The sequence below is a fragment of the Mustela putorius genome, unplaced genomic scaffold (genome assembly GCF_011764305.1).
Source record: "Mustela putorius furo isolate JIRA1106 unplaced genomic scaffold, ASM1176430v1.1 tig00003863_pilon_pilon_pilon, whole genome shotgun sequence".
Lineage (NCBI taxonomy): Eukaryota > Metazoa > Chordata > Mammalia > Carnivora > Mustelidae > Mustela > Mustela putorius.
The window spans coordinates 15,965,462-15,987,261 of record NW_025422015.1 but is presented as its reverse complement, the minus strand read 5'-3'; the positions used below and the strand labels follow the sequence as shown (position 1 = coordinate 15,987,261).

At 46.4% G+C, this 21,800-nt stretch overlaps 1 protein-coding gene across 1 annotated transcript; it reads left to right on the top strand.

The window, feature by feature from the left end:
* The first annotated feature begins 1,936 nt into the window (after window positions 1-1,936).
* Window positions 1,937-10,288, top strand: HEBP2 (heme binding protein 2). Its single transcript, XM_004740299.3, has 4 exons — window positions 1,937-2,121; window positions 2,655-2,787; window positions 3,559-3,739; window positions 9,749-10,288. The coding sequence occupies exons 1-4, from the start codon at window positions 2,020-2,022 to the stop codon at window positions 9,945-9,947; spliced, it is 615 nt and encodes a 204-aa protein (XP_004740356.1). The 5' UTR covers window positions 1,937-2,019; the 3' UTR covers window positions 9,948-10,288.
* The last annotated feature ends 11,512 nt before the right edge of the window (window positions 10,289-21,800 follow it).

Genomic DNA, 21,800 nt, shown 5'->3' with positions numbered 1-21,800 from the left:
GTGGCAGCATCCTTCATAATAGCCCAAAGTTTGAAACCACTTGAACATCCATCAACTGATGAAAAATATTTATCCAATGGAATATTCTCAGCCACCAAAAGGAATGAAGCAAGGATGCATGCTACAACATGGATGAAACCCAAAATATTTTGCTCAGTGAAGGAAGTCAGCAATAAAGGACCACACGCTGCATCCTATATGGTCTGTATGTTCGCATCCCCCCAAAACTCATGTTTTGAAAACCAAATGCTCCATGTGATGGTATTAGGAAGTGGGGCCTTTGGGAGGTGATAGGTCAGGAGGGGTTAGTGCCCTTATAGAAGAAGCCAGAGAATGGGATTCTGAATGGGATTAGTGCCCTTATAGAAGAAGCCAGAGAAAGCTGCCTTGCCCCTTCCACCTTGTAAGGACGCCATCAGCAGTCTGCCTCCCGGAGAAGAGCCTGCACCGAACTTGCTAGCATTCTGATCTTGGACTTTCCACATCCAGAACCCTGAGCAATAAGGTTTTGTTCCCTATAAGCCCTGAGAGAGTGGACCTTAAAACACTGCATTATTTCATTTATATGAAATGCCAGAAAAAGCAAACCTATAGAGAGAGAAGGGGGATTAGTAGTTGCCTATGGCTGGGGAATGGGGAATTGGGGAGTGATGGCTAAGGAGTATGGGGTTTGGAGTCCAGGAAGAGGTGATAACAATGCTCTAAAATTGATTATAGTGGGGCATCTGGGTGGCTCAGTCAGTTAAGCGGTTGCCTTCCGCTCAGGTCATGATCCCAGCGTCCTGGGATTGAGCCCTCCAGCAGGCTCTCTGCTCAGCCGAGGGCCTGCTTCTCCCCCTAACTCTGCCTGCCGCTCTGCCTACTTGTGCTCTCTATCTCTCTGTGGAATAAATAATAAAAGTCTTTAAGAAAAATGTAAAGTTGATTGTAGTGATGGTTGCACAACTGTGAATACACTGAAACACTGAATGGTACACATTAGATGGGTGAATTTGATGGAATGTGAATTATATCTCAGTAAAGCTCTTAGGAAAAATAAAGAATCAATCCAACCACAAAGTTTTAGAAGCACAGAGTCCTGTCGCTGTACCCCCTCATTTCTCTGCCCCCCTTTCACCTCCCTCCCTCCAGCCTGATAGTTCTAGTGGGACCGCCTCAGCATTTCAGGGAAAGGTCATTAAACCAGGACAGTTTAAGATTGTCTCCAGGCCTGGCTGTAGCCCCATCTGACTCCTTCCCCGGCGGACCTTGATGGCTGTTGGGCACCATGGACACTTTCTAGGTGTGAGTAAGACCTCATGTCTCTGGCTGCGCCCGGGATCCGATTCGTGCACAGAGCTCTGGGCCCACGGCGGGAGGGGGTGGGAGGTGGGGCAGAAGATACAGCCAAGGTCCCAGGTGGCAGCCTGTCCACCCTCCCATCGGGCGAGCAGGCTCCCTCCCGCCTCCACTGAGTGCACCCAGGGTGCGGGCCGAGCTCACGCCGATCCCCGGGAGTCGACCGATCTGCAGAACAGGCTTCCTGAGCGGGTGGAGCCGCGGAGAGGTTCCCAAACCTGTTACACCAGAAACCCCGCAAGCCAGTCTCTGAGTCCTCCACCCCCGGCTTCCACAGCCCACACCTCTGCGCGCAGGGGACGGGAGGGAATCCCAAAGGACGCCCGGCCTAAGCAAACCCTGCAATCCTGTCTCCCGCCCTCACCGCTGCGGGGTTCGGGCGGGGCAGGAGTGGGGGGGGGTCCCGGCAGAGGGGACGCGGCCCCGCCAGACTGCCGGCGTGGGAATCGGGGGGCCCTCGCGGTCGCAGCGCCCCCTCCCGGCCCAAGCGCAGGCGGGCTCCTGAGAACTCGGGTCCCCCGCACTGCGGGGAGGAGGGACGCGCGTCGGCCGGGTGACCTGGGCTGCGGGCAGCGCCGGGGCGGGGACTCGCGGCGGGGCAGGCGGGCGCGGCGCGCAGCGGGGCGGCCCCTTCCTGGCTCGGCTCGTCAGCCTCTTTCCCCCCGAGCGACGGCGCCACCCATGGCGGAGGTGCTGGAGCCGGACCCCGCGACAGCCGAGCGCGCGGCGGCCCAAGCAGTGGAGACGCCGGGGTGGACGGCCCCGGAGGACGCGGGCCCCCAGGTAGGCGCCTCCCGCGGGCGCGGCCGGTCGGGTGCGGGCCGGAGCGCGCTGGAGGATTTGCAGTGGGACCGGAGGGTCCTGCAGATTTAAGTAAAAACTTCAATTTTTAAAAAAAGTTGTCTGGGTCCCCAGTCCGTTCCTGCTTAGAGGGGAAAATTCGGTCAGTTAGCCATAACCCTAGGTCATGGCCACATCTCCATTTCAACTGGCCACATCTCAGTTACTTGTGAGGTTAAAAAAAGAAAAAGGAATTGATCAGGTCTCAGAGCCCGCAGAGGACTCTCCAGCCCAGAGGACCTAACAGATGCTAGCTGTTATCTCAACGGAGCGACTCCGGACCTCTGCGGGGGGCGGAGGCCTCCACAGTCTCTCATCCGAGGATGGGAGCCTCGGGGGAGGGGCCCCGCCAGGTCGAAGGAACCAGAACCAGGGGTCCATCCCACGTGGACCTGAGATCAAAGAACCTGGACTGTTGCCTCTCACGTCTTGCCTTCTTTGAATTGCTTCCCCCAGTTTTCTCTGTTCCATTTTAGCGAAGTTACGAGATCCGGCACTATGGACCCGCCAAGTGGGTCAGCACTTCCGTTGAGTCCATGGACTGGGATTCAGCCATCCAGACCGGTTTTACAAAGCTGAACGGCTACATTCAAGGCAAAAATGAGAAAGGTGAAGACAGTTTACCTTATAATTATATATATTGTGGTCGAGTCCCCTGGCTTATTCTTGTGTTTTAGCTTATTAAAGAGAGATACTTTAGAATAGAAAAATAATGAGATCATCAAAGACTTAGTGTGTGAAGACAGGGACTCTGCTCAGGATCCTGAGCAGAGTCTAGAGGAGGCTAGTGCTTTTCAGCCTCTGTTCTTGTCTGTTTCTGCTGGATGAGCTAGGCCTCTGTGTAACTACTGTTAAGTCCATTTCATGGCTAGTGCTTCGAGGTAATTTGGTGACTGGTAGGTTAAGAGTCATCAGGAAGCAGGAAGGTACAAAGAACCCAAGATTCAGGGTCTCAAGATATCTGGGCTGGTCTCTTTCGCTATTTGTGTTTTAGCAGGTCACCTAGCCTGTGGGATCTCAGTTTCTGAATTGTAAGAAAGAAAGAAAGAGAAAGAGAAAGAAAGAGAGAAAGACAGACAGCCAAGACTGGACTATATGATCTCTAATTTTCCCTTCCATCCCTAAAACTAGACTTTATTAACCAAAAATATTAATAGTAGAGAAAGTGTTTAATGTGGCCAGAGGATAATTGAATCATTTTGCCCTTATTTTTTAAGGATGAAAATTATCTCAAAGGTAAATTTTAAGTCAGTAACATAATGTAAGTCAGGAAACTCCAACCAAAAAATAATAGGTTACGTTTTTAGAAGTAGTCATAAAGAAACTAAATCTGTTTTCACAGTCTTTTCATGGCATTAAATATGTTATTTTATGGTCCAGAGATGAAGATAAAGATGACAGCTCCGGTGACAAGCTACGTGGAGCCCGGTTCAGGTCCTTTTAGCGAGTCTATCATTACCATTTCCCTGTACATCCCCTCTGAGCAGCAATCCGATCCGCCCCGGCCCTCAGAGTCAGATGTCTTCATTGAAGACAGAGCTGAAATGACTGTGTTTGTACGGTAAGTGGTAGATAATTTATGGCCCTGCCCACTGCTAGCTTTCCTTGCCTGCTCTCGGTTTTGCTCCTCTGCAATTTCAGCGGGCTTTTCACCCTTCTGTCAAAAAAGAGGTCTAACGCGTTTTCGTGGTGTTTCCCTCCTGGCTTAGTTTTATGTGTTACTAAGGGGCAACTGCAAGATACAATCAATTCATGTAATGAAGAGCTTGTTGCACACCTTACACAGCTAAGACACGATGCACATTATTCTCCACCTACCACTGAGGTAACCCTGAACAAAAATCCTAACACACAGGGCACAGTACCCGTCCTCCTAGCTTCTAGATTCTGATAGCCCCAGACTCTTCCTCTGTGCCCCAGCCCAATGGATGCTGGCTGTTTCTGGCAGTCATTGCCTCTCTTCGTCAAGTGTTTCCTTGTACTATTTCTGGCTTCCAGTACCTGTTCAACACATTCTTAAATTCTCTCTGTTGAAATATAAAACATGCACAGAACATGCTAAGACTCTCGTACTGGAGTCACTTTATTCCTTTCTCCCTCTTGTTACCACTCACCCGCTAAAGGAATCTGTCTCTGTTTCCACGGACAGTCTGGGGGAGCCCGTACTATCTCCTTGGGAACGCCGTCGTCACCGTCAGCAGTGCCCTTGCCTGTCATGTGATGACCGCTCTTGCCCGTGTGACCCCTGGGGCCTTCATGTATTGCCTCGTCTGTTCTCTTGATGCTGATTCATCCTGTTATGTCTCAGAAAGTCGCTGTCTTGCCGTTCTTCTCCTCCTGTTCCTCTCTCTCACCCAGGAAGTGATATTGACAGCTCGCATTGACCCCCACATCAAAGCAGACTTGCTCTGGGTGATCTGTTTATAAAGCTTCAACCACATGTGTCTAGTGACTCTCAAAATTTGGTGTATCCAGCCCTGATTACCCTAATTGCTGGACATTTCCATTGGGGGGGGTAGATGGGGATTAAACTCAACAGCTCTACAAATGAGCCTTTTCCCAGTCCTCAATGTATGTGAGCAGTGACCTTCCTCCACCAGATAACCTCCCCAGCAAGGACTCCAAGGCCATCATCAGTGCACTCTTCCCTGACAACTGGTTGTGAGATCCGATCCAGTCTCCTTGGAAATGATCCATAATTCTGTTCCATTCTCCCCTTCCCTGTGACTTCTTCAGGTCGTCATCTACTAGGAACCACACGTTAATCATCTCTGTATCCCTCAGGGCTTGGCACAATGCCGGACACTCAGTAGATGCTCGGATGTCTCTTCATCTCAGGTCTTGACTGTTCCACTTCAGTAGCCTCCCGGCTGCTGGGAGTAACCTGTCCTTCCCCTCGTGCTCCTCATAGGAATCCATGGTCTTTCTTACTACAACAACAGCAAAACAAAAACCCCAACCCGTTACTTCACTAGAAATTTTTGTGACTTTCCACTTGCTGTGGGGGGAAGTTCAGATTGTTCACAATGTCTTTTATAACGTGGCCCAGCCGTGTCTCCCCACTAGTTATGTTCCGCAACCTTCCCACTCTTCCCCAAGCAGCCCATGTTCTTCCACATCTCTCCTTTTTCTTAAGTTTTTATTTAAATTCCAGTTAGTCAACATACAGTGTCATATTAGTTTCAGGGGATTCAGCACGTCCATCTATCACCCGGAGCTCTTCACAACAAGTGCCCTCCTTCATCCCCATCACCTGTCCCACCCCTCCCCCACCCACCACCCTCTGGTAACCACCAGTTTGTTCTCTATAGTTAAGAGTCTATTTCTTGGTTTGCCTCTCTTCCCCCCCCCTTTGCTCATTTATTTTCTTTCTTAAATTCCACATATGAATGTGGAATTTCTCCTCTTCCTGGAGCATCCACTTTTGTCCTTTAGGACTTGGATCAAATGGTACCTCCTCTGTGATGCCTTCCTCAGTTTCTCCAGTTAGCTAGTCACTCTGTTCTTCTATTATTCTAAATTAGAGTGATAGAGGTACAGACTGTAACTTTCTCAACAATTCAGGAGCATGGTCCTCTGTTCATACCCTGCAGCTCCTAGCAAGGCAGGTGCGTGGGAAGAGACTCATATGTTTGTGTACTGAATAAAGCTGTGATGGGTCATTTGTCTTTCTCTCACTTGTTTTGCTTAGCATAATACTCTCTAGCTCCATCCATGTCATTGCAAATGGCAAGATTTCATTCTTTTTATAGCTGAGTAATATTCCACTGTGTATATATAGCACATCTTCTTTATCCATTCACCCATTTGAGCTGTTTCCCTGTTTTAGCTGTTGTAGATAATCAGGCTGTAATCATCAGGGTGCATGTATCCCTTCAAATTAGTGTTTTTGTATTTTTTTGGTAAATAACTAGTAGTGCAAATTGTGTCTGCACCAGTTTGCATTCCCACCAACAGCACAAGAGAGTTCCCCCTTCTCCACATCCTTGCCAACACCTGTTGTATCTTGTGTTGATTTTAGCCATTCTGACAGGTGTGATGTTGTATCTCATTGTAGTTTTGACTTGCATTTCCCTAATAAGTGATATTGAGCATCTTTTCATGTGTCTGTTGGCCATCTGTTTGTCTTCTTTGGAGAAATGTCTGTTCATGTCTTCTGCCCATTTTTAAATTGGATTTGTTTTTTGAGGTGGTGAGTTTTCTAAGTTCTTTATATATTTTGGATACTAACCCTTTATCAGATATGTCATTTGCAAGTAACTTCTCCCATCCTGTAGATTGCCTTTTAGTTTTGTTGATTGTTTCCTTCACTTTGCAGTTTTTTAATTTTATGTATTCCCAATAGTTTATTTTTGCTTTTGTTTCTCTTGCCTTAGGAGGCATATCTAGAAAGATTGCTACGGGCAATGTGAAAGCTACTGCCTGTGTTATCTTTTACGATTTTATGGTTTCAGGTCTCACATTTAGGTCTTTAACCCATTTTGAATCTTTTTGTGTATGGTGCAAGTAAGTGGCAATTTCATTCTTTTGCAGGTTGCTGTCCCATTTTCCCAGTACTCTTTGTTGAAGAGATGATCCCATATCCCATTGAATATTCTTTCCTCCTATGTCAAAGATTGATGATATAATTGTGAGCTTAGTTCTGGTTTTCTATTCTGTTCTATTAATTTATGTGTCTATTTTTGTGTCAATACCATACTATTTTCATTCCTACAACTTTGTAATGTAACTTGATGTCTGAAATTGAAATGCCTCTAGCTTTGTTCTCTTTTTCAAGATGGCTTTCACTATTCAGGGTCTTTTGTGGTTCCATATAAATTTTACTGTTTGATCGAGCTCTGTGAAAAATGCTGTTGGTATTTTGATAGGGATTGCATTAAATATGTAGATTGCTTTGTGTAATATAGACATTTTAACAATATTTGTTCTTCCAATCTATGAGCATGGAATGTCTTTCCATTTCTTTGTTTCCTTTTCAGTCTCCTTCATCAGTATTTTATTTTTTAAAAGATGTTATTTATTTGAGAAAGGGAGAGTGAGAAAGCAGGAGTTGGGGGAAGAGAGGTAGAGAGAGAGAAAGGAGCAGAATCCCCACTGAGGAGGGACCTCCTCCCTCCCTCCAACATGTGGCTTGATCCCAGGACTCTGGAATTACGACCTGAGTCGAACATAGACGTTTAACCAACAGAGCCACCCAGGTGCCCCTTTCATCAATATTTTATAGTTTTCAGAGTACAGGTCCTTTACATCTTCGATTAGGTTTATTCCTAGGGATCTTATGGCTTTTCGTGCCATTGTAAATGGGATTGATTCTTTAATTTCTCTCTCTGCTGTTCCATTATGGGTGTATAAAAATGCAACAGGTTTCTGTAAATTGATTTTGTATCTTGCAACTTTACAGAATTCATTTATCAAATCTAACAGTTTTTTGGCAGAGTCTTTCAGGCTTTCTATATATACTATCATGTCATCTGCAAATAGTTCAAGTTTTACTTCTTCCTTGCCAATTTGGATGGTTTTTATTTCTTTTTGTTACTGGATCACTGTGGCTAGGACCTTCCACATGTCTTTACCCGTGACCTCAGGCAGGTTCCTCAGATTTTCCTTGCCCAAAGCTCTTCTTCTGTAAAATATATATAGTTATAGTAACAACCTATCTCATAGGGTTGCCATGAAGATTAAATGAGTTGATTTCTGTAAAATATTAAAACGTGCACCTGACTTTGCTACTAGTTCTAGCTCTTCATTTCTCCTCTTCCTGGAGCATCCACTTTTGTCCTTTAGGACTTGGATCAAATGGTACCTCCTCTGTGATGCCTTCCTCAGTTTCTCCAGTTAGCTAGTCACTCTGTTCTTCTATTATTCTAAATTAGAGTGATAGAGGTACAGACTGTAACTTTCTCAACAATTCAGGAGCATGGTCCTCTGTTCATACCCTGCAGCTCCTAGCAAGGCAGGTGCGTGGGAAGAGACTCATATGTTTGTGTACTGAATAAAGCTGTGATGGGTCATTGTAGAACAATATGTATTCGGAGAACAAAAGATGATTTCTAACTAGGGGGATTCGAGATTTGATGTCAGGGCAGAAATAGGATCTGAAAGCAAGTTTCCTTTAGGCAGAACAGACTAAGCGTTGGCTCTTCATTAAGGAAATAATAGATTTAGGAGGTAAACATATGGTTCAGAATTATCATTATTGGTCAACATTCTGAAAATTAGAACAGTTTTATCAATTTATCTTCAGCATTTTATTTCATGTACATGTGCGTATTAGATTCCTACACTATTTGATGAGGGTTTAAAAGATACTGTGTGCCAGGAACAATTCTAGGTGTCTCATGAACATCGTTGAATGAAATACACATGGTTTGTACTTTGAGACCTTACATCTTACCTGGAGAATGGTAGGACTAAGCTTTTCCGCTGGCACATTGATAATAGAACTTATGCAAAAGAAGCCATATTGGGAATATCCATGATTTTCTGTTTCCTATTCTTCAAAGTCAAATTCATCATCTATACATAACAACAACTTAGCTAGGTCTGAGTGCTGTCATGATTTAACCTCAGGATAGTTTTGTTTATATACTTGAAAATCTACACTTAAACTTCGATTCTCTTTTCCCACTTGTTATTTAAATCTTTTGACTGTCTTTTCTTCCCCATCCCCATAGCAACCTCCGAACTGGCTCCTTCCCTCCAGTCTCTTTTCCATCTGTCTTTCCCAGATCGATCAAGGCACTTTTGTGCTCAGCATCCTTCACAATAATCTCAAAAGGGCCCTGAGCCATCATATGAGATTCCCCTTTCCGGCTCTGACTCACCTTTCAGAGCTCATTTTGTGCCTCACTATGAATTTGTGTTTTTGAACTTTGGTTGCTTTTCTTCTCCTTCCCCTTTTCCTGCCCAGCAAAGCCATCCACCATTCCAGACCGAACCCAGACAACATCCCTTACCCCTGATTCAGAAATATCCTCGGTGTTCCCAAGCATATCGATCCTGTCTCCATTAAATCTCTTCTCAGGCTATATGTAAAGAGCTGCCAAAATGTTCCCCTCTTCTCTTAGACTATAAATTCACAGGGTCGAAACTCTATCATAGTCCTCAGTAATGTGGCACCTACCCTTTTCTTAAGGGGGATGGGGGGAAGGGAATGATCCCATAAAAAATTAGAAGCCTGAAAGGGAGTCTTCTAAGGGGATTTCCTCTGACCAGCAGCCTCAGCATCATGGGGAGCTTGTTAGCAATGCAGATTCTCGGGATCCACCCCAGACCTCCTGCGTCTACATTTGAGCAAGATTCCCAGGTGACCTGTACACACTCGTGAAAGTCTGAGAAGCAAGAGTTAGAGCACGAGATGGTGAAAGTTCCAAATCTGCCTGCCAGCAGCTGGGACGTATGCCTCTTCCTGGGTCTCCTCCGTGTGTGGCGAGGCGGTGCTGGGAAAGTCAGCTGCTGAGGGGGAGGGGCCGGGAAGCTGCACCTGATCCAGCCTTCACAGTGTCCTTTTCAGACTGACATTTACATCGGCAGGAACATCACTCATGGTTATTTACTTTCTCCTTCGCAGGGCTTTCGATGGATTCTCTAGTGCTCAAAAAAATCAAGAACAACTTTTGACATTAGCAAGTACTTTGAGGGAAGAAGGAAAAGTTTTCAATGAGAAGGTTTACTACACGGCCGTCTACAACAGTCCTTTCAAGTTGCTTGATAGAAATAACGAAGTGTGGTTGATTCAGAAAAATGAACCATCCAAAGAAAATGAATGAGGAAAAAACCCCAGAAAGTTTCATTTCTTGCTGTAGACATCAGCACTGCATACCTGTAAAATGTAGAGTAGTTGCTCTACTTGAGAGAACGATGAATCGAGCTTATCTCCAAGGTGCCTTTTAATGTTTGAAGCTTTATCTAGATGCACAGGGAACAGGTGACAGTATTCTAGAAACATGTGAATCAGTCACAGCTCTGGAGGATTTTACTTCTGTGAGGCTCCCGGGAAGTGTCCTGTTACTTGACCCTTCTTCACATGATGTTGCCTTTTTCAACTTGGATTTGCGTCCTTTGGATGTTATCCCCTCCAGATATTATCAATAAAAATATTAAAGAGGTATTTTGTGTGGCACGGCTGTGAAGCCTCATAAGGTGAAGTTCAGTTGAAAGCAAAAATCAGATTCTTGGGGTGCCTGGGTGGCTCAGGCATTAAGCGTCTGCCTTCGGCTCAGGTCATGATCCCAGGGTCCTTGGATCGAGCCCCACATTGGGCTCTCCTCTCAGCAGGGAGCCTGCTTCCCTCTCCCACTCTCCCCACTTATGTTCCCTCTCTTGCTGTGTCTTTCACTGTCATAAAATAAAAAATTTAAAAAAAAAAGACTCTATTTAATTATGCCTGGTTATCCTGGTAATGCCTTAAAAAAAAAAAATCAGATTCTTTTGCACCTGACCGGGTCACATTCTCTGGGCTACTCTTCCCCATCCTCCCAACTACCCCCACTGCATAAGAAAATTCTAACCGTACCTAGAAGGGTCAATAATATTTCATGACAGAGACCAAATTTATGAAGTTAGGGACTTCTATCCTATTTTGAAACTCAATAAAGACATGTTCTTTCCCAAAGGCATGTATACAAACATGCAATTTTTAAAATTCACATGCATTTTTAAAGTATTTCATGCAGTTTGGGAGGTCATACAAAAATGATGATAATTATTGAACGAATGGGCTGCCACAGAATCAAGGAGGTTGAAATCTGTGCCTGATTGTATTGGAACATGCTTGTCCTACAGATGTCAGATGAACTGGAGCCCAAAGATGCCAAAGCACCTGGCTCTGGGGGTCCCAAACAGACCAGGTTCGGCCACTGGCCGCTGACAAAATCCAAAGGCAGAGAGATGAGATGTGGTGAAACAAGAAAGGAATTTATTTCATTGAGGCTAGCACTGGGAAGACTGGGGTCTGGCGTCTAAGGATGATCTCTAACATGCTGAAAATACTTCCAGGTTCATCTAAGAACAACATGGGACAAAGGTCGGTGGGTACACATGGGTGGGTGGTAAAGATCCAGTCGATCATTGTCTTTGGCTCAATCACACAGAGTCTTCACTGCTTGAGCAGGTAGTTTCAGTTCCCATCGGGGATACTTTGCCCACCTGGTCTTTTGCTTGAGTTAACAGTCACTCTGGAAAGAATCGATTAGAAGTACAGACTGAGGTCAAAACAGGGGTGGTTGGAGTCTTCTTCCACAGAGAGGAAGCCCGTTGTGGGAAAGGCAGTGACTACTGTGGCCTCCCAGGGCATGATGGTTGAAGGGGTGAAGGAGAAAGGCAGGTTGGTGCTTAGTAACTTCCCAACAACTCAGCTGCCCGTGAATGACACTGCTTCCAGTTCCCGTCATGGTGTGTGTTTAAGCAGAGACCATATGATCACTTCCAGAGAAGATGTAAGCAAGAGGATGGAACCATAGATGTTAAGGTCCTGTCAACCCCAACATGATGTGATATCTCTTAAAATTAACCTCCCTAACCAGGACAGCTATAGTGAATATAATCCTAGGTCCCCCTAGACCCTTCTCTAGGACAATAATTCCCATCTCTCTTACCTGGATTGCTAACCTAGATAAAGTCATACCTATAGTTAACGGTTCCCATCCCTAACTAAAATTTCTGGATTACCTTCCAGGTGCACTATTCTAAGCGTTTCACCTGAATTACTACATTCGACCCTCAGAACAACTCTGTGCCACATTCTAGCAGCTCCTTTTTGCAGACAAAGATGTGAGGCACAGAGCTGTTAGGTAACTTGCTCCAGAAGAAGCTGTAAGAGCAGAGGCGAATTGGAGTCCTGGTGGTCTGACTGCTGGGTCCACGTGTTACCCGCTATGCCCCACTGGCAGATGGCAGAGCGCAGCTCTCTTGGGCCACGAGTGGCCGGGACCATACAGAGCCATTTGTCCTGTGTAGGCAACGTGCATGAGCAATGATCAATATGATGATGACCTCAGAGCTTCCTTCTAGGTTGTCATTTTTGATACAAAACAAGCTAGATTTCTGGCTTTGAAATTCTTACGGATATAAAATTTTAAAATCTCAGGCAATTATTTTTCAAGGTTATTTGCCTTTTTATGCTTGCCAAAAAGAAATTAATTTTCTTCTTTAGCTCATTTAAAAGAAACCAGCTGGAGGACCCCTTCTAGCCCTCCCACTAGACTGTCCACAGTACTAGTTTCTACTTGTATGAGGTAAATATTTCTAATATTTACCTTATAGTTCTATGCAAATAGGCACCTCTTATGTAATAAATTCCATTTTTAACAAGAGAAGCATATTTTTGATAGCCAACATCTAGTTGAAATCTGAAACATGTTCTAGAAAAAAATGCATTTTATACCATTCAAGTCCAGGATATCCCATTTCCCCCTTCTCTTCCATAAATCATAAACTAAAACATTTTTCAGCCTTCAATCAATTCAGAGAATATTTCTCATAGCAGTAAATCAGTTATTTTAATAACACGGCTGGCAATGACTACCACATATCCCTTATGTCAGCATTTCTGTGGAGATTGTTCTTCTCTTATCTATAGCAAACTTCTGTGTAGACTCTTTTCTAAGGCTAAGCCTTCCACCTTTGCTCTTGGTGTAACTCTTGCCCCCTCAGTGAGCACCCCTCCTCTCCTCTCTAAGCTGTCTGGATCCACATGTCCTAACCACCCTGCCTACCAACATGTTCAGATTCTGCCTGACCGTCCTTATCCTCCAAAATTAAATCCTAGTTCCCCCCTAGACTTTTGTAGGGGGCAATAATTCCCATCTCTCCTTTGCCTGGGTGATCTGGTTTCTCCAGAAAGAGCGATCCAGTCCCACAGCCATCACTGCTTTCCTCAGAGTTCTCCACATGTCGATGTGTCCATCCATTTTTCATGAGATTATCTTTTCCAAACTCTGAAAATAATTCACTTAAATTCAGTGCATTTATTCTGTCTTTTCTAGTTATCACTTAACCTTTCTCCCTAAACATTTCACTGGGAGGTCGTTTGCTTTCCTTCACTCTTGAAGAAGTCATAGTGGCATGCCTAGCATGCATGTCTACCACTGCACTATGCATGGGGACTGGGACATGGTGGTGACAGAAACACTCACTCATCGGCGACTTCATAATTATCCAATCCCACAATGCCTCTCACTCTTCCATTCAGTCCTCCTTCCTGAGAATACAGCAGTGAGTGTCCTCGTGGGGTTTATTTTCTGGAGAGGGAGAGGGTATAGATAAAATGAGGCTCTGGGATGGTGGGTGGCATGGCCAGGGACAGCAGACGTCTCACGGTGGGGACAGCCCAGTCCTCTCTGAGGAAGAGAGATTTGAGACTGGGATGGTGAGAAGGGGCCAGTCAGTCCCCAAGATTGGGGACATCTTGGGCAGAGATGACCAGGTCAAAGGAAGAGGCCATGTTCAGTATTCAGAACAAAAAGTTGTGTGTAGTGATTGCTGAGCAAGAGAGAGAAGAGAGAAAGCTGTGCTTGCAGTCTCTCTAGCTCTCTGGGACAAAGGAAACTGCTGATTTGGTACAGGGTTATGGGAAGTGCAGGAGTCAAGGGTTAGCAGCCTTTATTTAGGAATACCCTAGGAATCGAGCTTTTGTGGTGGAGGTGCAGTTCCCAGAGTGAGGGAACTCCTTCATTGGGCTGCCGCTGCCTAGCCCAATGTAGGAGGCTGGTGTAGAGCTGAGATTACTGACACGAAGTTGTCCTTGGTCATCTCTGGTACTTAGTGTAACTTTGGCCAAAGACCGGTCATTTCTTTTCTGGGACTTGGGACTTCTCCAGTTACATGGAGCTGTACTCCTCAGATCCACATTCAAGAAAGGACCAGCTGCCTGGCTTTGAGGGCTGTGGTCAGCTGATGTCTCTAGCTGACATTCTCTTCAGGGTTGGCTGCAGATTCAAGATAAGGACACACTATTCTCTGGGCATAGAGAGTCTGTGCCTGAGCAAGGCAGTGGGAACTGATAGTCTGCTGTTTTCTGGCATCTTCCAGCCTAAGACTGAGCAAAGTGATGGCAAGGACCTAGAGTAAACAGTCTTTGTTCTGGAGCTCCGTGGGGGTCTAGGAGACGTCATTAGATCTGTTAAGAATCCTGATAGCTCCCTCCACCCCCACAATCTTGCCTCTCCTTTCTCCTTTCAGAGCCTGTAACCTTGTCATACATTTCTTGTGCTCCTAACTCCATCCCAGGGTCAAACCGGCATAACTGGGGTCAGAGTGGCCCTCGATTATGGGCGCTAAGAGCATCCTGACACTGGGTCATCCCCTGAGTGGTTGGTTTTGAGGCTCACATCGCTGGTGGGTAGGCAGTGCATAGATGACTCCGGGCATAAGAGGGCTGTCTAGTTATTAAAACTTTAGGTGACATACTCCCGGAGAAGCGGACAATGGCTATGGATGATTCAGGTGTATTAGATGGGGGGTGGGGGTGGGTAATGAGTACAAGGGTAATGGACTCAAGTGGTTATTACTAACTTGATGTCCTCCAGGTGGATAAGGAAAAGCTGAGGTCAATTAACAGACAATTTAAAACTAAGTGTGAGAGCCAGAGTCTCTTTGCTAAGAAGCCCTCCCCTCATGCCGAAGTTCAGCAGAAAAAGCTGTAGGTCAAGCACAGGATTTCATGGTAAAAGTAGTAACCACCAAAGATGTTCAACCAGTGGCAGCTTGGGGGCTCCACTGGGGCGTCTGCCCTCTGCTCAGGTCATGATCCTGGGGTTCTGGGATGGAGCCCCATTTTGGGCTCCCTAGGCTCAGTTGGGAAGTCTAGGCTCCCCTGCTCATGCTCTCTCTAGCTCTTCCTCTCTCTCTCAAATGAATAAATAAAAATCTTAAAAAAAAAAAAATTAAACTAAACCACCTTTGTTACACCAAGGTCAGGACCAAACCTGGATGATGAGGACAGTTGGTGGATGCCCCCAACAATTCTGACTCCCTGAAAGTTTCTGAACACTCTGGGCCTGCAGAAGAGGCTTAGCCTTTCCCCATTAAGAACCCTTCCCCTTCTCCCACCTTAACAGGAGGAAATGCAATATTCACAGAGATCTGTCCCCATAACACAATGGGTGTCCCAAGAAGCTGACGTCCCCCACCTCCCAGGCCTGTACCCAAGGTGAAGTCATAGCATCACCTGGCTGGGGCCATGCCAGGCCTTAACGAAGGAAGAAATGGGTAACATGCCACAGGTGCTGTGGAACCTAGCCAACACCCAGCCACTGGCAGGCCAAGATGGCACCCTGGGGCCCCGGTTCCCCAGGTGCTCAATCAGAAGACTGGATAAGGGAAGGCTTACTGGTTTGGGAGTTATCACTCAGGATACAGGATTTAATACCATGAGAAAAACTCCAGGGGATGGTGCAAACTCACGGCTTTAACGTGGGTGGCTCCTAGAGGCCTGGAAAAAGTGATTGGAATGTCAAAATGCCTGAGCTGCAGGGAGAGAGAACAGAGAAAGGAATGCAAAGCTCACGAAAGGGCCCATGCTGGATAATTACCGGCAGCAATAAGACCCACCTGATTTTTGTCTTAGTCTGCTAGGGCTGTCGTAACAAACCGCATAGACTAGCGGGGGCTTAAACAACAGAAATTTGCTTCACACAGTGCTAACAGCTGGGAATGCTCAGACTAGAGTTTTGGCCAAGTCAGTGCCTGTTGAAGGCCGGCTTGCTGGTTTGCAGACAGCGTTGTCTTACTATAACCCCATGTGGCCGAGGGGGACGTATCAGAGGCAGTCATTAAGAACACACCACTTGACCCCAGAGCAGTGGGAGGCTCCCCACGCCCGCCCCTGTGGGTGGAATGCACGCTCCTCTTGTCCTCCTGGCTCCTAGGGGGGACTCCTGCAAGGTCACAGCCCATGGATGGAAACAGGGATGGGGCTCAGTTAAGGCCTCTAGCAACAGTCGTACCCCCTTAGCTGCAGGGGATCTGTTCTAAGACCCCCAGCGGGTGCCTGAAACCATGACAGAACTGAATCATATACATACTGTTTTTTCCTCTACCTATATACCTCTGATCACGTCTAAGTTTATGAAAAGTAGGCACAGTAAGAAGTTAACAATAACCAATAATAACACTGAAATAATTATAACAAAATATTCTACTAAAAGTTATGCAAATACGATCTCTCTCTTTCAAAATACCGTATTGGGCTGTACTCACCTTTGTGGGGACGTGAGGTGACAAAATTCCTGTGCTAGGAGAGGAAGCGACGTGAGGGACACAGGTATGGTGATGCAGCGCTGGGCTCCTCCTGACCTTCTGAACACACTTCCTGAGGAGGAGTTTCCGGTGCAGGGCCTGAAGCCACAGGAGGGAAAGCCCCAGATAAGGGGGTCCGCGGAAAACTTTGGAGCTTCTGGTGGGCAGGTGCGGAAAACTCCAGGCCGTGCAGCTACCTAAGACAAACCTCCCTTGTTCCCTTGTTTACCAAAACTGCCACCAACTTGTATGAGGCGGTTTACCTCTTCTTTTGCTCTCTTCCTGCCTTCTGCGTTCGGGAACCAGCTTCAGATGACACCCGGGGAAGGTTCCCGAGCAAGTTGTGAGCCAACAAGATGGTTATTTTTCTTCTTGTAGGAACACTAAGCCCGACTTGAGGGCTTCTCCTCATGACCTCATCAAAACCAAGTTATTTTCCGAAGGCCCCATCTCTGAACAACCGCCGCGTTGGTGCTGAGGATGTCATCGTGTGAACTTGGGGGAGGGGACACAATTCAGCCCATAGCAATTATGTTCCATGGGAAGGCCCGGAGGACCCGCCGTTCAGCAAGTGGCCCAATTACGTCCCCTTGGAAAGGCACAGGTGACAGGTGTGTGAACAAAACCACGTGCTCAGCAGCAGCTGTCCTTTGCAGCCCAGGCTGGCAGGACAGGCTGGGGAGGAATCTAGCTTGCCAGGACAGCCATGTGGGTGAGGGGCAGACTCCAAAGAGCCCAGGTGGCAGCGCTCATTGCAGAAACCAGGGTGAGTTAATGATCGTGTTAACCACTAAGGGCAAAAGGGCAGCCCCAGGAGGCCTATCCTGTAAAGTCTCACGGAAATGGTTACTAGAACATGGCATCTGGAAGGACACAATAGACTGGGTAGCCAACAAGGGTAAGGTTCTTTATACATAACCCAAGGAGAGCAGGAATGGATAAGCAGGGGGCTGAGATCACACTCCCACCGCCCCCTACCCTTGCCCACAACACTGACCCCTTGCCCAGTTTCCAGAGTTGAGCCTCTTTTCAGACTCAAAACTCACTGACTGAAGAGGTGGTTGGGTTCCCAGGAAAAGGTCCCCACAATATTTCAGTAAGTGTGCACACTGATGAGTCCCCCAGTATTTTTCTAAAGGGACCTGTGTCCATTTACTCAGGTGGATGTACCCTGGAGACAGGGAAATACGCAGATACACTGGGGTCTCAAATGACATTGGATGCCTGGAAACCTAGGGTGTCATCATAGTTCCTCTTCCCCATTAAAGTGAGAGCATATGTAGGTTAGAAAATAAATGGAGTTCTAATCAAAGTTTGCTTCCAGTTGGTTCCCTGGGTCTGCAGACCAAGCACTGGTTATTGCCTCAATCCCTGGATGCATAATTAAAATTGGCATACTTGGAAGGTAAGATGACCCCACATTGATTTCTTGACTTCTGAGGAAAGAGTCTAAGCTTCTAAATCCCCTCTTCCCAAACTGGCCCACTAAATAAAAAACAGTATTCCCTTGAGCGATATTTTTAAAGATCCTCGGGTGAACATTCACTTCTAGTTGTGATGGTGAACTAGGAACCAGACATTGAAAGACCACAGTATCTAACTGTGCTCTCAGAGAGAAGGGGTTGAGAGAGCTGGGTGGGTGTGGAAAGGTGAGTTCAGTGACTGCTCAAGCTTATGGCTTTGAGGCTGTTTCTAGGCAGCAAAGCAGGTAGGAGAAAGCCAAACAGAGACCCCTAGGCTCACTGAGAAGACATTTGAAAAGACAGAGATCAGTATTAGGGGATGCCAAAGGGAACAGAATTTGTTCAGCAGCATAGAGGATGAACACACACACACACACACACACACACACATACACCTCTCTATATATACAGTGAGTCCTCTTAGGTCCTTGGTCAAGCACTGATCTGTGAAGGTGTAAGAAGAAAGTATCCAAGCCAAGAAATGAACAACTGGAAAACAGTAGAAGAAATGACTCACAGATCATATTTCAGGCAGGAGTTTTTGTTAGCAGGAGTAGAAATAACTCAAAATGCAGGGAGGCATCCGCTAGTGCCTCACAAGGGTACTACCTTAGTAGTGAGGTTTAATTGTCTAAACCAAAGAGTTTTCTAGACCTCCCTTAATGAAGTTTAGAAGCAATCCTTGAAAGGATCAAACTAATCCCAAGAAACTTGGCTGTGTGCCTGAATAAGGCCCAATACTATTTAAAGGAATACAACAAAATCCACCCACAAACAACTCCCAACATTCAATTAAAAAACTTTTTTTAGAAAAAATATTTTTTTGGGGGGATGCCTGGGTGGCTCAGTTGGTTAAGCAGCTGCCTTCGGCTCAGGTCATGATCCCGGCGTCCTGGGATCGAGTCCCACATCGGGCTCCTTGCTCCACGGGGAGCCTGCTTCTCCCTCTGACTCTGCCTGCCACTCTGTCTGCCTGTGCTCGCTCTTGCTCTCTCTCTCTGACTAAATAAATTAAAAAAAAAAAAAATCTAAAAAAAAAATATATATATTTTTAAAGATTTCACTTATTTTGACAGAGAGAGAGAAATCACAAGTAGGGAGAGAGGCAGGCAGAGAGAGAGAGAGAGGAGGAAGCAGGCTCCCCTCGGAGCAGAGAGCCCGAAGCGGGGCTCGATCCCAGGACCCTGGGATCATGACCTGAGCCGAAGGCAGAGGCTTTAACCCACTGAGCCACCCAGGTGCCCCTTTTTAAAAAAGATATTTAAAGAAACAAAATTATGACTCTTAATTAGGAGGAAAAAAATCAATTAGGATTAGGAACAGACCTCGAAGTGACAGGAAGGAATTAGCAGCATGGCCCATGTGATCTTGCAGATTTATGTTATCAGAGGTGAAGAAAAGAAAGAAATGCAATGAAAAGAAAACAATGTAGAATTATGACAAGCCCCAGGGGGAGAATTGCAATGCAGGTCCCGGGGTTCCTGAAGCAAGGCTTGCTAACTGCAGGAGAATATGACATGGTTTTTGAAAAAAAGCTTCAGGTAGGCTACTGGGCCCTAGGAGAGGTGTCACTATGACACACCACATGATGATGTGTCCAGAACTGCCCATCTTATGTTCATAATCATAAAGTTGGCAGACCAGTGGTCCATCATAACATAGAAATGATACATCCAGAAGCAAGCATGAGCAGGACTAGAGTACATAAGCAAGCTGCATGAACAGACCACCCGAACTCCTATGTCATCATGGTTGCACCCATTCCCCCTGCTTACACCCATTCTCACTGCTTCCCTCTGGTTATTTGGAAGACATGTATGATCAGGTGAGGGAAGAGGGAAAAACTTCAACTTGGTGCACTGATCACTTGACTTACTCTGAGGGTGCAAGATCAACAGGGACAGCATCCTCAGGGGTGATGTTGAAAGACAACTTGGAGGAAAAAATTTCTGTGATTTTTCTGCAAATAAAATAAAATAAAATAAAATAAAAAGTAGGGCAGGGTAGGGTTTTTGGTAATGGACCTGGTCATTTACTTTGCAAGGGAAAAGGTGAAATATACCTGAAGTCATAGCAAGGGCAAATGGCTTGGCCAATGGATCCAGAGTTTGGAAAGGAAAAAGAAGAAAGGATGACTGACACAAGGAAGTCTGAGGATGGAGGCATGTGGATGGACGTATGAGAGCAGGCACAGAGCAAAAAAAGCACTGTCTCACGTGTTTATGCCCACCAGAGACGCACTCAGCCTGGCCCCTTAGCTTTTGTTGGTGCTCATCCCAGTGCTGGCACAGTATGCACACAAATAAAGTAGCAATGGTGGCAGAAACAGAGGCTAGCATGAACCCCCAGGGACATGTCTCTCACTTGGGGCATCCCTTGCCCAGCTGCAACTGTGAATGGACAAATGTAGCAACCCTAATCCCAGAACGGTTTGATTCTCAGGACCTCAGGACCCTTGGGAATGAGCTTGTTTCACACTGCTAGGAAAGCCAGGGAGAGGAGCAGAAGTGGCAGTTGAAGGTAAAGGACATGGCGGGGGTGGGGGTGTGGAAATGATGAATATCAGATGTGGCCCCAGGCCAATGGCAGGAAGAGCTACAGTTGGTCCCACCATGCTCCTTTAAAACGTTTTCTCCTCATGCAAAGGAGTCCGCCAGAGCCCTGGCGGAGCGGCTCTCATGATTTTTGGTGGGGCAGGTTGGCGGGGGAAGGAAGAGGACCTACAAGGTTACAGAGAGGACCGTGGCAAGCATGGAGATGTGCCACTTAGCTCTCTTTTCAAGGCTTGCCAGCCAGCTCCAAATAGTGTAGTTGGTTGACAGCCTCTAACTGTTGGCTTCATCAGGGGCAACCTTAGCTTTTAAGCTAAGGTCATACTACTCCCAAATCAGAAAGGGTTGGTGGCCAATAATCACACTAAGTACTAGAAACTGAAGGCACATTTTTCTCAGTGTAACCTCTTACCAAAGACCAAGCAAGGCAGTGGTAAAGGACCTAGCTGCTTCTGTCCATCAAAGGGCCAGCTAGTGTGTGAGCTTTCCTGAGTTCTTATAGGCTAGGCAGACATGTAAGATCAGGACTGCCATCCGATAGCTTTCCTGGCCTCATCTTCCTTCCTCCCTTTTCCTTTTAAAGGGGTTACGCTCCAATAAAACCACTGACACTCTTCAGGATCTTGGTGTCTACTTGCCGAGGAAAGTTAAGGCAGCATAGAAATGGAGGAACTTTTCTTTTCAGTAGTTCAAGGCTCTGAGGTGGGGAGTAGCTTCTGCTCAGGGACTGAAACGAGAATAAGGCCAGACCCTTTGAGTGAGGGAAACAGTGGCAGATCTTAAAGGTCACAGCAAGGCCTTAGAATCCTAGTCTTCGAAGGGTTCCAAACACTGGAGGGCTATGAATTGTTTTTACGAGCTTATTTTATATGCCACATTAAGAGTGACTGAAGATGCGCCTTAAAGATCCAACCAGTTGGGAAGCTTCTACAAGAGTCTGGGTGGGAGAAAACAACTTCGAGCTGAGCAGTAGCAAGGGAACCAGTGAGAAGTGATTGGATTTGGGAAATAGTCTGGCAGTATGATTGACAGGACTTGCTTAGGGTTTAGATGTCGGTGAAAAGGAAACAGGCACAAGAAGGAACCTGGATATGGCACCTGAGCCATTGTGTGTGTGGTAACGTTGTTAATTGATAAGGTAGAGATTTGTGTGTTTTTGTGGGGGCGCGTAGAAGAATGGTTTGGAGATATTAAGTTTAAAACACCTTTAATGCATGGCGCCTGGCTGGCTCAGTGGGTTAAGCTGCTGCCTTCGGCTCAGGTCATGATCTCAGGGTCCTGGGATCGAATCCCGCATCGGGCTTTCTGCTCAGCAGGGAGCCTGCTTCCCTCTCTCTCTCTCTCTCTGCCTGCCTCTCTCTCCGTCTAC